This window comes from Pseudorca crassidens, chromosome 9, assembly GCF_039906515.1.
Source record: "Pseudorca crassidens isolate mPseCra1 chromosome 9, mPseCra1.hap1, whole genome shotgun sequence".
Lineage (NCBI taxonomy): Eukaryota > Metazoa > Chordata > Mammalia > Artiodactyla > Delphinidae > Pseudorca > Pseudorca crassidens.
The window spans coordinates 55461631-55478162 of record NC_090304.1 but is presented as its reverse complement, the minus strand read 5'-3'; the positions used below and the strand labels follow the sequence as shown (position 1 = coordinate 55478162).

General features: G+C 55.4%; 1 protein-coding gene across 4 annotated transcripts in view; it reads right to left on the bottom strand.

Annotated features, from left to right (window-relative positions):
* Positions 1 to 201: 201 nt before the first annotated feature.
* Positions 202 to 16532, bottom strand: part of CAPN5 (calpain 5) — a 57995-nt gene continuing 41664 nt past the window's right edge. For all 4 annotated transcript variants that reach the window (XM_067750448.1, XM_067750450.1, XM_067750452.1 and 1 more), the window contains exons 4-13: positions 14356 to 14564; positions 10834 to 11026; positions 9844 to 10037; positions 9143 to 9220; positions 7514 to 7709; positions 6753 to 6875; positions 5414 to 5610; positions 4385 to 4500; positions 3724 to 3860; positions 202 to 2771 (exon numbers count right to left, since the gene is read on the bottom strand). In XM_067750448.1, coding sequence (XP_067606549.1) covers positions 2589 to 2771; positions 3724 to 3860; positions 4385 to 4500; positions 5414 to 5610; positions 6753 to 6875; positions 7514 to 7709; positions 9143 to 9220; positions 9844 to 10037; positions 10834 to 11026; positions 14356 to 14564 — 1626 coding nt within the window. In that variant the 3' untranslated portion in view covers positions 202 to 2588. The remainder of the gene's footprint in view (positions 2772 to 3723; positions 3861 to 4384; positions 4501 to 5413; positions 5611 to 6752; positions 6876 to 7513; positions 7710 to 9142; positions 9221 to 9843; positions 10038 to 10833; positions 11027 to 14355; positions 14565 to 16532) is intronic.

The window sequence follows — 16532 nt, the reverse complement described above, 5'->3', positions numbered from 1 at the left end:
CCGCCCCCGTGCCTGGGCCGGGACTTGGGAAAAGGCCAGGTGAAGGGACAGCCGAATGCCAGCACGGTCCCACCAGGCAGGCATCGGGGTCCAGCTTCAGCTGTAACTCCTTCACTCTCTAAACAGACAGTCACCCAGGCCTGGGAAACATTCCCTTCATTGTCCCATATCCCCAGAGGGACAGACAGACACAGGAAGGCCTTTCTGGAATTGTGGTAACATTTATTCTGAGAACGGAACAGGTCTCCACTCCCCTGACCCTGCGCTCAGCCCTGAGGAGAACGCAGCCCAGCTCGGGGTGCTGTGCAGCAGGGGCCCCACCCATCTGCAAATGGGGACTTGAGGCCCCTGTGGGCTGCCGGGTGCACCAGGCAAACAGAGCGGCTGCTCTCCCCACTCACCCTCCAGTCCCAGCCTGAAAGAGCTCCATCCTCACCTGCCCAGTCCCCAGGGCCTCCGGGGGACCAGGATCCCCACACAGCCAGGAGCCAACCAAGAGGGGCAGGGAGCAAGGGCAGGGCTGTCTGAACCAGTTCTGACAAAATGCCCAGCCCCCAGGCTAAAGCCCACACAGGTCTCCAGCTGGTCCTGGTTTGCCCCCGTAGCCCAGGTGGACATGGCTGAGCAAAGACCCGTGTGTTCGCCCCAGAGGCCCCAAGCTGGCTTATCTGGCCCTCGACACTCCACCCAACTCAGGAGTCTTCCTTTCAAACAGACACTGAGAAGTGGTGATTACATGACTGTGTCTAGTGTGTACGGATACAAAGATACATAGAGAAAGGGTATTGTTTTGCTCTTATACAGCACTTGCTAGGAAGAGTGCTGACAAACGATAATCACTGGCCCCACTTTGCAGAGGGGGAAATCGAGGCACAGGAGGTTTAAGCAACTTGCTCCTGGTCACACGCAAAGTCCTCACCCTAGGTTCGGGTTCTTGAGGAGAAGTCCCAGCTTTTCGAGAAGGAATCCTTTTGTCCTCCTTGTCATTCAGTTCCTGGCCCCTCCCGTGACCCAGGGCCAGGACAGAGGAGCAGAGCCAGCCAGAGCGAGGGGTCAAGAATCCAGCATATCCAGCCAGGTCACTGCACCCAAGAGCCAGATCTGGAGCTGAAAAGTCAGCTTCCCCAAAGGAACTCCCAGCAAGGCCACAGGAATTCCTGATCTTGAACCAACTGGACTTTTTCACTGACATCACCTGGTCTGGAGCCTGAGAAGGGCACAGGGAGATCCAAAGATGGTCACAGCACCAACACTCTCCAAGAACGCAGTAGGTGCTGGCTTGTAAAACATCCGAGTACAAACCCCCATCTTCTTCATCCACCTCCAGACCTCCTCTGAGAAGGTATGACCTCGCCACGTCCCTCCCCAAGCAGATCAAAATAAAATCAGAGGATCACAGGAACTGGAGCTTAAGAAGAAAAAAGGGTTCTGGCTTTCAGTTTTCCTTTAAAAACCCCTGGTTAAAATTGAGAGTTAAAACGGAAAGAATATAAAACGTTGAGGACTAAAAGGAGAGTTTTGGTCCAGGCAGCAAGAGGGTGATGTCTCCTCGGCTACGCTTTGAGGGGAATGTTGGTGGAAGGGCCTCTGGTCAGACAATGGATTTACCATCTCCTGTCAAGCCCAATGTGCAAACTGATGTCAGCGGGCCTGAGACCACCACTCCAGAGTCCCTGCTCCCGGGAAAAGCCCAGGTCTTGCAGCAGAGGGGGGTGCCTCCTCTCAGGTCTCTCCCCGCCTGGCCCACTACATCAGACACACTCCTTCCCGCGTCAGGGCAGTGGAGGCAGGACGCCCTTCCTCTCCACCCCCTCTCCAGGGACCCTAAACCAGAGGCTGGGAATGCAATCAGAACCTAGAAGGAGAAGGTGGCTGCAGCTCCTCTGGGCGTCTGTATCTGAGAGGACCTGAGAGCAGAGGCGAGGCCCAGGACGGACGCCGGGTCTCCCAGAGCTGCGAGGAGAGGCCCGGCTCCACATGGGGTCTCATGGGCATCGTTTATTCATTTGGCGAATCTCCTTTGAATTAATACCTGATGGGCGGGTGAGTGGATGGGATTCGAGAATGGACAGATGTCACCTGGACATTTCCCAAATTCTAGCCTGGGCAGGAACCCAAGAGCCCAGAGTCCTTTCAAGGTGGCTAGAAAACCAGATGTAGGTGACAAAGAAAGCAAGTCTTGGACACTGGGGCAGGTCTGGGACACAAGGGGCAGGAGTGGGCCTTGGGGATGTGGTAGTTTGTGTGTAAACAAGTGACATCTTTGGCACTCTGCTGGCAGACAGCAGGGCCTTGGGACAAGGTTTTCAACGGATAGAGGCCCTTAGCCATGGTGGCAGTTGGGGTAGGGAGGGCTATTTTAAATCTCAGGCAAGACGACTCCTCTATGAGAAGGGAATGCTTTGGGGTCCTCGGGACGCTGAGGCAAGTGTCCTTGAGAGGGACAGAGACCTCCCAAGGTTACACAGCAAGTCAGTGGAAAAGCTGGGAAAAGGACGCCAGTGTCCCGGCTCCCAGGTTAGTCCCTGGCCTGGCTGGGGACATGCAGATGGTGGTGAGAACTGTGGGTGCAGGTAGATGGGCAGGCGTCAGATGGCCGTGAGGGAGGCACTGCTGAGGATGCGCACAGCAACGGTGCCCGGCAGGTCGCTGGGCTGCTGGCTGTTGCGGTCTCGGAGGTGGAGGGTGTGCAGGGCCTGGAGGTCGTCTGAGCTGGCCTTCAGGTGCACCTGGCCCAGAAACTCATCCTTCAGGACTCGGTAGTTCCAGATCTGGAGGGAGACAGAGGATGGTTGGGGGCCATCTCCAAGACAAGGACTATGGGTCTGAGGGCTGCTGACAGCGGCGGCAGAGCCTTGACTCCCCTTCCTGTGATGCAAGCTGGGCTGAGGAAAAGGAGCCCTGCGTCTGCCTCACCATGGACCTTGGGCAAGGCCATGCCCCTGCCAGAGCCTCAGGCTTCCTCCCATATGTCAAAGCTCCCCTCCATGTATACAGTTAAATCTGTCATTATTAGCTCTGCTGTTGACCTTGGGTGACCTTGGACAAGTGATACACCCCCTGCTCTGGTTTCCCCATCTTCAACATGAGGTTTGGATCAACGGCTCCTAAGGGTCCTTCCAGCCCAAACATCTATGGGTCTGTGATTTGATCCGGAAGGACTCAGTGTTAAAAAACTTGGAAACCCTATAGTAGCTCCCCCAGGATACCCGAGCGTTTGTTTACAGATGGTTTCTCACCGGGAGAGATGCTGGCCTGGACCCCAGGGACAGAGGGCTTCCTGCCAATGAGCTCAGAACCGTGGCCCCCTTGGCCTGAGAGGGGAAGGAAGCCCGTGCCCAGGACCCTGGCTTTCTGATCCCCTGCTCTCAGGCAATAGTCACTCCCACCATCTGCCACCAGGGGAATTTAAGGAACAACTCCCAAGGCTTTGGGGCAAGACTGGCAGAGATGCCCACTGTCCCTGGCCAGGAGTCTGACCCTGCTGTGTCCCACAATCCCTACAGCTAACCCAACTCATCCCACCCCACAGAGGGGACTCTGGGGCACCGGGAGGGGCAGGCAAGAGAATTCCCTAGGCCACACCATGCCAGGGACAGAGTGGGAACCAGAACCCAGTGTTCCTGGGTCCCTGTCAAAGGCCCTGCCACGCTGGGCCCAGCCACTCTGAGTGCGGAAGCATGAGGCGGGGGGCCCAGGAGGGACCCCAGACAGGTGGGTCACCTGCACAGTGATGGGCTGGCTCGGCTTCTTGCGGTAGAAGATGCCTTTCACATCATACTCAGGCGTCGAGGTGCCTTTCTGCACGGCCGAGCGGACTTTGTCCCCCTCACTCTCGATGATCACGTACGAGTTAGCCCCTAGAAAGAGGGAGTGGGCAACGGGGTGAGGGTGGGGCTGGGACAGGCCCCGGATGAGACAGAAGCCTGGGCTCGTGTATTCAGGAGAAGGGAGACCAGAGCCTGGCCAGCTCCCTAACTTCCAGAGACAGGAGGGGACACACTGGTAATCTCTGGTCTCCAGACCTTTAACCAAGCTGTCCCCCTGCCCGGAGCACCTTTCTCCCCTACCTTCCTTCACCAGGCTTCACGCCTTAATACCTCCTTAGCCTGGAGAAAGGCCCCCCCTCCAAAAAGCCTTCCCTGAGCCCTCCCTCCTGGCTGCCTGTCCCTGCGGCTGACTGCCCTGGCACACTGGAAGCCGCCCAAGGGCAGGAGGCAGAGCGTGTTCTTCTCTATACGCCCAGCTTCATCCCAGGGCTGGGCCCAAAGTGGATGTCAGGATGGGTTTGCTCATTCAATGAGTGAGAGCAGGAGAGCTCTGGAGGCTGTGTCTGTGGCTTGGGAGGGGAGGAGGGCTGGGGGTTTTCTCCAGGCAAGCTCACCTGTTGGGGAGTCCTTGAGACCGGCGGCCCCCAGGACATGCACCTGGGTCACCTGCTGGGGGTAGCCGCACAGCGAGCTCCAGCAGGAGTGGGGAGGTTCATCCAGGCGTAGCTCCCTGATGCAGGGCAGAGGAGAAGGGGCGGGAGGTGATGGAGAGGGTCCGGGAAGACGGAAGGTCAGGGGATTCGAGAAGAGTGGGGCGGGGGTCAAGAGCAGCGTTTAGTCCAGACAATGCTTGTCTCGGGCAAACAAAGCCCCATAAGCTTCCCGCTGCCCCATCCCTACCCAAGGGTGCCCCCTCCTCTCCCAAGGGAAAAGCAATGTACCGAGCGTTACTGTGTGCCAAGCACTCTGCTGGGATGTTACAGGTATTGTCTCTAATCCTCACACAGCCCTGGGAGATAAGTGACTGCCACTCTGCCCATTTTACGGATTAGGAAGCATCAGGATCGCTGGGGGGAAGGGGCTTGCCCAACACAGCACAGACTGGCGGGACCGAGGTCCGCTAATTCCACAAGCTGCCCCCCCAGTCTGGGACGTGGGCAGGGAGCACCGACTCTGGGCCGCCTAGCAAGGTGGGAGGGCAGTGTGGGACGCACAGGTCTGCACTGCAGCAGGGATGGGGGTGGTTTCAGGGTCCACCTAGCCGGACTCTGCCACTGGTGGCACGGACTCAGAAACCACCCCCAGCCAACGTCGATCCCCAGTTCTGATCTATAAAATGAAGGGGTCAGGCCTCCCACCCGAGGGTTCAGGAAGAGCAAATGAGCTGAGTGAAAGCTTGTTTGTAAACTGTGAAGCGCTCTGCACACGTGAGCAGCTGCTCCTTCGTGTGGCCAAGAGAGGCTGGGACAGGGGAGAAAGGAAGGGGAAGAAAGGGGATGGATGCTAATGTCAGGCCAGGGAGGCTGGAGGCCCAGGCTCCACGGCTTAGGACGACACTGAAGATCTCTGGGCTGAAGATTGCGGGCCAGCCTGGTGTGGACCTAGGCCCTGCCAACCCAGGCCCCCAGCCAGTCCCCACGCACCGGCAGTTGGAGGGCACATCAGTGAAGACTCGGAGCAGGAACTCGCCAGTGTGTCCTGGCTCGAAGGTGGTGGGGATGATGACGTAGCGGCCCTCGGGCTGCTCCGTGCGCAGGAAGACACTGCGGGAGTTGATGTAGATGGAGCTGGCGGTCCTGTGCTGCAGGCTGTGCATACGGTACTGGCGGTTCTCCTCCACCTGACGGGGGTGGAGACATCGGGTCACACAGAGCCCCTCACCCCACCCCGCACCCCACATCTCCCCCTCGTTGCCGGAAGAGGCGTATCTGCAGAGTCAGAAGTACATGAGAATCTGTCTGCCTAGGGCTGGCGGGGAGGGAGGTGGATGCAACTGGGTGGTGGCGGCTAAAGGGTGCGGGGTTTCTTTTTGGGGTGATGGAAGTGGCCTCAAATTGACTGTGGTGATGGCCGCACAACTCTACAAATACACTTTAAGTGAGCGAGTCATATGGTATGTGAATTATATCTCATAAAGCTACTGAGAGGGGTGGCAATGGGAATCCCCCTGGTGACAATGTCTGCGGGGTTTCTGACATCACAACAGAATCAAGTATCACTATTTGCGCAGGACACAGCATGTGTCCATGAAATGACATCACCAGCTGCCGGGACATGCTGGACAATTCCTGGAATAAGTGCCATGATAAGCTATAGTCACATCAGCGAAGGTCATGTCACGTCAAAGTCACAACGTCAGCACGCAGTGAATGTTCCAACATGCTGACGTGGACAAACGGTTATGATACGACCCAGCACATCAAATGCCAGGGCCTCGACTCAAGCCGTGGGCCCAGCACATGCACTTGGTTTCATTAGGTTCTTGGTGTCTGGCAGGCCCACGGCGCCCCGCTACGCTGCGTGTCGTCACACACGAGGCGTCACAACGTGTGGAAGGCCTCGGGGCCCAGGCCAGGGGAGTGGCCAGGGGGAAGCCCTCCTGGCTCTGCCCAGGATGCTTCTTCCCAGTGCCCAGCAAGGCTTCCAACTCAGGGGAGCCAGAGCCCTGAGGGAGGAAGCCGTGGGGGGCCCCCCAGAGCCTAGGCCCGACCACCAGCAATTGTCCCCTTCCCCCGTCCAAACAGCCTGTGTGTCTGGGCAAGAAGAAATCAGGCTGAGAGCTCCAGTGGGACCAATCCGAGGCAGGCTGGGCCTCTGTGGGGATCGAAACAGGACCTGTGTCACAGCACAACCATGGCATCAGCCAATGTGGCCAGGGGAACAGGGGTGATGTCGGAGACCAAAGTGTTCTAGAGTGTTCTCCCCCAGGCCCAGGCAGCCCAAACTCTCCTTACCCAGAGCAGGGGTCCCAGCTGGCCTCACCTTGTAGATGTCAAAGCCAATGGCCAGATTTTCACCCTTGCCATCCCGGCGGGTGGACTGTTTGGGCCGTTGCTGGATGCAGATCAGCACTTCATCTTCTGGCTTTTTGACATCAAAGATGTACTGCGGGTGCAGCAGAGGAAGAGGGGCGCACGGTGAGACCACACCGAAAACGGCTCCCGAAGCTCGGCCCAGAGCTCAGCTGTGTGAACTTGGGCAAATCACGTCACCTCTCCGAGCCTCAGTCCCTCATCTGTGAGATGGGCTGGCAGTGTCCACCCGCACGTGGGGTGGGAGGACTCGGGGAAACGATGGATGCTCAGCTCCGAGCCTGCATGCAGCTGGTGCTCAATGAGGGCACACCGGGCGTGAGGACCAGGCGGGTGCCAGGGTCATGACCGAGGAGGCCGCAGGGGAGGAGTCCCGTGGGGAGCCAGCCTGGCCAAGTCTCCCCAGAAGGAGCAGCACCATGTGTGAAAACAAGGGGTTTGAGGCCCCAGCTCAGCCTCTAAATACAATGTCCCCGTAACTCTTATCAGGGCACTCATTAGTCCTCAGAGCCTGCAGGTCACATTGTGAGGTTGCGGGTGACAGGACCTCCCAGACACGCCCATCCAACCCCGCTGTACAAACGGTGCACTGAACCCCACGGAGGTACAGGGATGTACCCGAGGTCGTGCCGGAGTCCGTGGCAGGACGGCGCCGAGGGCCCCACAGTTGCTCTAGGGGTGGGGGCGGGGGGGATCCCCAAGGAGGCCCACCTGCGGGTTCTGGAAGAAGGTGTCCTTGTGGTTGATGCAGCCCCCGCTGCGGTTGTGCAGCGGGTCCTCGTGCCGCGTCCAGGCGCCGCACAGCCGGGCCTCCTCCCACGTCTTGTGGATGCTCAGGTAAGACGTGTTGATCAGACGGCACTTGATGATGTCCGTGAAGTATCGGCACACGTCCTCAAAGGTCATCCTGGGCGTGGCAAGGGGCTGAGCCGCTGGTCTCCCCACCCCACCCCGCCCACCAGCCTGCCCACTCGCCCCACATGCTCTGCACCACGGCCTACACAGCAAGTGTGGACATGGCATCACACGGACCCTTCACATCTCTTTTGGCCTCAGTCTCCTGCTTTGTAAAACGGGAATAAATCTAATGACAGCTGCCTACCTCAGAGTTAGTGCAGGAATTGAGCAATGCAATAACAATAAAAGCATGTAATACAGCTTCCAGCAGACAGGAGTTGCCAAAGGCTGGCCGTTACAATTATTAATAGTATGAATAACTAATGTGCACAGCCCTCTACAGTTTCCATCCATTGTCATCCACAGCTAGTGGTGGAAACCCCTTGGTAGGCGAGCTGCAGTGGCCAGGATACTGCCACACCTGCAGGAGCCTGGGCGGGGGGAAGGGAAGTGCCCACCCACCTTCAAGTGTGCACATATATGAGAATATGCACATATATGCATCAAGGGTGAACATATCTGAGAAAGGCCTTAGGAGGAAGCCCTTTCCTGATGAGGGTTTTCTACCGCTATGTTTTAATTCGACTGGCCCCTGAGCCAGACTGGGCAAAGTGGATCTCATCCACAGAAGCCCACACCAAAAGGCCTGGGGGGCTTCCTGCAGCGGGTCCCCTGACACCTGCAGGAGGGGACCTCCAGGATCACTGCCATCTGCCTCTGGATCTGCCTGGGGCCCTCACAACATCTCCCACACACAGGGTACCCTGTATCCCTCCAGGAAGTGGTTCAGTCTCCAAATCAAGTGTCCTGCTGAAGAAAGACACTGAGCCTGGCAAGCAGGGCTAAATGCAGAATGAATGAATGCTGAATGAATGAATGCAGGAGTGAATGAATGCAGGAGTCACTATCATGCTCTTTAAGCAAGGCTGTTGCCATCCTCCAAGCTCACCTCCTCACCTCCCTGAACTCACTCTTCCCATCCCAAACCCAAGTGTGCTCTCTTGCCTCTGGGCTGGGTCTCTGTCCTTGCCCAAGGGCTCCTCTGCACCCTGAGTCTTAGCTCTTCCAAAGGGCCTCTCCTCTTCCTACCTGCTCTCGGCATCAGGCTGCCAGCATGCCCTCTGCCCTCTGGTCAATTCCCCACCTGCTGGTACCCTGGCCTACTTGCCGAGGGCTCAGCCCGGGTACCAGAGCAGCCCAGGGTCCCCTGACATGGGCAGTGGAGGCTATGGGGACGAAAGGGTCCATTCTGCCCAATTCACTTTACAGAGGAGGAAACAGGCCCAAAAAGATGCAGTGGCTTATCCGAGGCCACACGGCAAGTTGATGGTGGGGCATTTTTAGAGCCCTGGCTCCCGCCTCCCTGTCCAGCGCCTCCTGCCCGGCACACAGGAGGCTCCCCTCTCAGCCCTGGACATCCGCCCAGGGCAAGAGCACACTCACCAGAACTCGCCGTCATCCTGCACAGTCACACCCAACTTCTCCCGCTCACTCTTGCTTACTTTCTGCCACTCCTCTGAGCTGGGATGTGAGCACAGGGGAGGGAAGAGAGAGGAGTATCAGAGGGACGCCCTCAGGGCCACTCTGGCAAGGGTCAGGAGGCATGAGGGACAGCTCAGCTCTAGGCCTCCATCAGTGTGGGTGTAGCTGGGGGCACCCAGGGCCATGCCCAGGCCCCTCTCCAGGAAGTGCTGTCTGCCCACTCTCTCAGGCAACCGTGGGCTGCCACCATGCCGGGGATCCGGAGGTCTGGGAGCAAAGCTGCAGGCTTGGGGCAAGTGGGGGGACTGACCCTCAGTGAAGGGAGCTCCTTCACTGGGGGCCTAGGCTCTGCTCCTCTCCTGGCCTCACCAGGGCCATTAACCAAGCACAGGGCAGTCACCCCCATTCCCACCCTTGGTGGCCTCCCTCCCTGCTCTCCTCCCCACTCAAGCACCAAGACTGGTCTCTACATCCCCTACAGGAATCAGCTCATCCCCACCTCCAGACCTCTGCCCATGCTGAATCTATCCCCCCACACACATGCCTGCTCCAAAGTAAGTCTTCTCCTAATGTCATCCTCCCCCCAAATCCTTTAAGGCCCAGCCCTGGTGCCACCTCCTCCAGGAAGTCCACCCTGTCCTTGCCCAAGCCCCGGGCCTCACGTGTCACTCCAGGGCCCGTTCCACTCCCGCTCGCCCCAGGGGTTGCGCAGGCGGATCATGTCCAGCTTCTCTGACTTGAAGAAGGCCAGCAGGCCACGGCCCAGGCGCACCTTGCGCACATCAGTGATGGCATACGCATGGCCCTTCACGAGGCCACACGCCAGCCGGGCCTCCATGTCTGCCGCTGTCACTGCCTGTGGGACACAGTTGCTCAGAGGCAGGGCAGGGCAGGGCAGGCTCCACCTGGAGCCAGAGGCCACACCACCCCCTACAGGACGGGGAGGGTATGGCAGCCCCGCACAAAGGGGAGACATCATTCCTCTGAGGTTAGGGACTGACCTCCACATTCACAGCCCCTTACAAAGCCGGGGAACAGCAGTGTGGGATAAAGGAAGGGACCTGCGGTGGGATCGGCCCAGGGCTGTGTTGGAGTCGACTAGCACTGGCTCAGTTTTGCAATCTGGTTGTTAAAACGTTAGCCTGAAATCAACCACGGTGGGAGTATTTACACCACAGAAGTCAGCAAACCAGGGCTTTAAAATTTTCCAGTCTTTTATCAACATACCACTGGGTCAGCCAAACCTGGGTTCAAATTCTGCCTTCACTGAGTCCCAACTTTCCCACCCAAAACCTGAGCAGTCAATGAAATGAGACGATCGTCTTGAAGAGGCCAGGCCTGTGCCAGCAGGCAGTAGGGGCTCCCTCGCCCTTCCCATCGCCTCGCAACTGGGCTGGAAAAGGGGGACGCTAGTTGAACAGTGTGGGCAAGGCCTTTCGTAGTGTAAGGTTAGGGCAGGGGGCCCGAGGCTTGTGCTGTCCAGCACTGGGGAGGGGCTGCAGCCTCTAACTGCTCCCCTCCATGAGGCTGAGGGTCTGGATTTGTGATCCAACCTGGGCAGGGGCTCTCCCTGAAAAGCCAGTCACCTCCCACCCCAATCAGGGTCAGTGAAGGGGACGGGCCGCCTCTGGGGCTCGGTTCTGTGTTCTCACCTTGATGGAAGCACTGATGAGGCCTCCCCGGCTGTGCACTTTCAACACGCGCTCAAAGAGCTGGTTCCTCTTGGCCTCATCACTGGCAAAGTCACCCTCGGTCAAGTCGATGGGCTCGGAAACCCCACCTGTGAAGTCCACCAGCGCATCCGCTGTGTTGCCTCCATCCAGGGCCTGGTAACAGCCTGCCAGCCTGGAAGCAATGTGGAAAGAACTCCCAGTTCACGTTCCCCAGCCAGTCTAAATCCTTCACCTGATAGGGGAGATTTCTGAAATTCAGAGAGGTCAAGAGAACTGCTAAGGTCACACAGCAGGCCACACAACCGAGCCAACCCAGGTCTCCGGCTCCCAGGCCAACGTTTGTCCCACTGAACCACACCATTTTGTCACTCAAATTCCCCTTGGCCTTCATAGCCCCATCTTCAAAAATTAGCTGTCCAGAAATCCAGCAATTCTTTTCAGAAGTGTTAAAAGTTCATATGTCTTTTGACATAATTCTGGACGAGTAACATTATTTATAACAATGTAAAACTAGCAATCACCTAACCGTCTAACAACAGAGAACTGGTTTTAAAAGCTAATGTTGCATCTCAAGCAGCCATTGAAGAAAACACTGTAAAGGAATTCCTACTGCAGGGAAAATGCTAGTGCCTGCTTGTTACATTTGAAAAGGCAATACAGCCGGACTCCAATTGTGTCTAAAATGTATGCAATAATTCATTTCAAAAAGATTAAGCATCTACTATGTGCAATAGAGCAGGTGCTAGGACACAGCTGTGGCTCCTTATTTAAATGTTAGGAAAAAGGTTGGGGTCTTAAAGGCAGAGTGCCAAATGTGAACATGAGAAGCAGAATGGGATATATGACAAAATACCATTTCCATAAATTGAAAATATGCGCCCACAAAACACCAGCACAGGTTTTGCAAGGTAACCTACAAACGAAAGAGCCATCAAAGATGTTAAAAGAGCTGCCAGTGGTGTGGGAGGGTGCAGGGAGAGCAAAGGGAAGAAATGGAAGACATGGAGAGGGGGTGGGGCCTTGAGGGGACAATGTCCTGCTGTCCGGAACAGAGGAGCTGCCCCATTAACCCAGATGGCCCAAAACAGGGAAGGGGCGAACAGCAACCTGGGAGAATATGCAGGAGAATAGGAGAGGTTTATTATCCTCTGCATGGGTTCCTATATTTTCTGGATTTCCTATAACAGACATGCATTCTTTTTATAATTTTAAAAGCAAATAATTAAAAACAACAACAACAACAAGCATAACTGGTGCAGCCCCTGTGTCAAAACAGTTTGGTAGTTTCTCAAAAATGTACACACAGAACTACCATACGACCCACCAATTCACTCCTAGGTATATATTCCAAAGAACTAAAAGGAGACATTCAAACAGATACCTGCACATCAATGTTCATAGCCACATTATTCATAATAGCAAGCAGGTGGAAACAGTTTACCCGAGTGTCCATCAACAGATGAATGGATAAACAAAATGTGGCACACACATACAATGGAATACCATTCAGCCATAAACAGGAACGGAATTTTGATACATGCTACAACATGGAAGGACCTTGAAAACACTACGCTAATTGAGATAAGGCAGACACAGAAGGACAAATAGTCCACTTACATGAGTTACCTGGAATGGGAAAATTCATAGAGACAAAAAGCAGAATGGAAGTTCCCAGGGTTGGGAGAAGGGAGAAAGAGGGAGTTATTGTTTCGTGGGTAACAGAATTTATGTTGGGGATGATGAAAAGTATCATCATCTATACTGGATATAGACAGTGTTGATGGGTACAAAGCATTGTGAATGTAATTGATGCTACTGAATCGTACACTTACACATGCTCAAAATGATAAATATTATATTTTGGACAATTTTTTAAAATAATAAAAATTTTACTTAAAAGAAAAAAAAAAAAAAAAGAGCTAGCCCGCTGAGTCACTGAGTGGGTCTCCCAGAGCGGGAGGAGAGGAGCCTGCACCAAAGACCATGGTGACCAACTGACCACCAGGGGGCAGGTTTCGCTTTCTTAGGACTAAAAATGGAATCTTCTGACATGTTTTCATGGGTTTGTTTTTCAATTTTATTTTATTTTTTTATATAGCAGGTTCTTATTAGTTATCTATTTTATACATATTAGTGTATACATGTCAATCCCAATCTCCCAATTCATCCCACCACCACCCCAGCCCCCGGCACTTTCTCCCCTTGGTGTCCATATGTTTGTTCTCTACATCTGTGTCTCAACTTCTGCCCTGAAAACCAGTTCATCTGTACCATTTCTCTAGGTTCCACATATATGCATTAATATACGATATTTATTTTTCTCTTTCTGACTTACTTCACTCTGTATGACAGTCTCTAGATCCATCCACGTCTCTACAAATGACCCAATTTCGTTCCTTTTTATGGCTCAGTAATATTCCATTGTATATATGTACCACACCTTCTTTATCCATTCGTCTGTCGATGGGCACTTAGGTTGCTTCCATGACCTGGCTATTGTAAATAGTGCTGCAATGAACATTGAGGTGCATGTGTCTTTTTGAATTATGGTTTTCTCTGGGTATATGCCCAGTAGTGGAATTGCTGGGTCATATGGTAGTTCTATTTTTAGTTTTTTAAGGAACCTCCATACTGTTCTCCACAGTGGCTGTATCAATTTACATTCCCACCAACAGTGCAAGAGGGTTCCATGGGTTTGTTTTTGATGATGGAGTTTTTGTTTTTCCTTTCACACACACACACACACACACACACACACACACACACACACACACACACACACACCACTATCCAAGGAGAGTGACAAACAGGCCTGGGAGGAAGAATCAAGGAGAGGCTCCCACAGAGCTGGTCTCTGACCCCACTGGCCCTCCTGTGCCAGGCCTGCACCTGTCCTGCAGGGGCCTGGGCAGGTCACTCTGCCCCAAAGCCCTCCACAGCTCAGCAAACCTTTGCTCATGCCCATGCTGGGAACCCAGGGCCTGGCACAGAGCAGGAGGAGGGGCAGCAAAGATAGAATGGCTGGGCAGTCAGGTAGACAGACCAGTGGGTGGGTGAAGGGGAGGCCCAGCCAGCAGGAAAGGCAGGGGTTTGTCCCAACCTCCTCGACCAGCCCAGGCTCAGAGACACCACATGCCCAGCAAGGCCTCCAGGGACGGCTCAGCAACTTGGATCTTTGGAAAAGAACCATCGACCTGAATATGGTTGCTGGCTCTGCCCCCGGCTACCTGCAGGACACCTGCCTGGGCCTCCATCTTCCCAGGTGGAAGCGGGCTTCCCTATGTGGGCGGGTTGTGGGGACCTGACACCAGGTACCCAGAGGCCCTGCAGTCCAGGCCTGCACCACACCCGGCTGTGCTCTGGGTGCCGGGCTCTGTGTTCGCTGTGTGTGTTTGCACCTGCCCCTCACCTCTCTGTGCCTGGAGCCCCAGCTAGAGGAACACCCGCACAGAGCCCAAGAGCAGTTCCACCCCAGCCTGGCCGCCCGACCCTGGCACCTACTTGGCGTAGGCCTTCTCCACCAGGGCACACCAGAACTCATTGCGGGAGCTGGAGTGGCAGTAGATGAGCTGGTTGTTGACTGTGGGCAGCCGGTCATCGATGACCACGTCCACCCACTCCCCGAAGCGCCAGAAATGGAAGTGAAAGATGCCCACGTAGGTGTTGGGCTTCTCGGGGTCCCATTCCTGCTCCTTCCAGTCTGGGATGACCTGGACGGGGAGGGGGACAGGATGGGACACACTGAGGGTCACGGCTGGCTTCCTGAGGAAGTGGGGCTGCATGCCTCCAGGGAATCAAATGGAAAGGAATACTGGGTTCAATTCCCATCTCTGCCATGAACCAGTATGGGACTTGGGCAAATCCTTCTCATCTCCGGGCCTCAGTTTCCCCATCCCTGAAGGGGTTGGAGGCCCCCTGAGGCTCCTCCCAGCTCTGTCATTCTAAGATTCTATGAGCTTCCCCTTCCCTTCCTCATGCCTCCATCTGCATCCTCCCCCTCAGAAATATAGCACATGCACCCAAGTTCCCGCCTGGTCAGTGGTGCCACCCTGCCCCCTGCCCTGCCCGAGCCAGAAGTCGGCAGCCATGCCGGCCTCCCCACTTTCCCTCTCTCCATGCAATCTGAGCTCCCACATTCTGCTAAAATGCATCTCCTCCTCTCCAGCCCCCCGGCACCACCCTGGCCCGGTCCCCCATCTCCTCACCCCGGGACACTAACAGCATCAGCAACCACATCTGCTCTTGCCCCACACAGCAGCAGAGTGATCTTTCTGATCAGGTCCCCTGGAAAATAAAGCCCAAACCCTTAATATGCTCTGTCCTCAGGCTCGTGTCTCTACCCTCACCCACCCCAGCCTCCACCTACTGCGCCCTGCTCCAGGCTCTTTCTCTGGTCAGGAACTCTGCACCTGCTCTTCCTGCAGCTGACTCTCACTTGTCCTTTAGGGCCTACCCTCCTCCTCCAGGAAGCCCTCCTTGACTCCTCAGACTAGGCCAGGACCCCTGTCCATCCAACTCACGGCCCCTGGCACTTCTCCTCTGAGACACTCTCCCCAGTTATAATTACACAAGTGTGTGACATTGTGTTCAGTGCTGATACTGTCACTGGAATGTCAACTCTCTTAGGGCAGAGACACGTCAGTCTTGGTCACTGCTATCCACCCAGCACCTAGTCCAGGGCCTGGCTCAGAGAGGGTCCTCAATAAACATGTGTTAACTGAATGAATAAATTCACAGGCATCCACTGGGACTCTTAATAAAATTGATTATTTATGGAGCATCTTGGAAATGCCAGATACCAAGCCTGTGACTGCAATGGGTTATCTCGGTTCAATTCACACAACCACCCCATGAAATTACTAATATATCCATCCTTACTTTACAGATGAGAACATCAAGGCTCAGAGAGGGCAGGATCACACAGCTAGAAAATATACACATTCTTTGGAGGCAGGCAGACCTGGGTTTGAAGCCAGGATTCAAACGCAGGTCTGTCTGCCTCCAAATAAGGAGTTTTTTATCAGTGTGGACCACTCTGCACCCAGCCCCACACTGGCACTGAGGACCCAGATGATTCAGACATGGTCCCTGCCCTCGGGAGGCTCCCAGTCTGGTGGGAGAGGTAGGCACACAGGCAAGTGCTGAGGCTGACACGGGGTACATGCGGGGCCATGGAGAGAAGGGAGTGGTGGGCCTGACCCTGGAGGACAAGCAGTAGCTTCTGAGCAGGTGTCCTGAGAGCTGGCAGTGGGCATCACCCCAGCAGACTAGGACAAACAGAAGAATTCGGGGCAGCAGGAGGTGGGGAGGCAGGGGAAAAAACCCTCACCCTGCTGAGTCAGGGGGACCTGCTGGCCCTTTCGGGCAAGGACCCAGAGGAGCCGAACCCCATCAAGACCAGAAGAACCATCTTCTAGAAGAAAATCACTCCCAGGTATGGGGGAGGGCACGCAGGCAATCCGCCTGAGGAGCCAGAGATGTATCAGGAGGCTGTAAATCCCAAGGTCCGGAGCAGCCTGGGCACAGAGACTTCAGCCAAAAGCCATTCCCAACCCCCACCCTCATTAAGGATGCTTCTGTTTACACGCCTCTAACCATCAACAGGGATGCTGGCAAAGAGAAATGCTCCCTAGTGGGACATTCGGGACCAAGACAATGAAAATGATAAGCACAGTGAG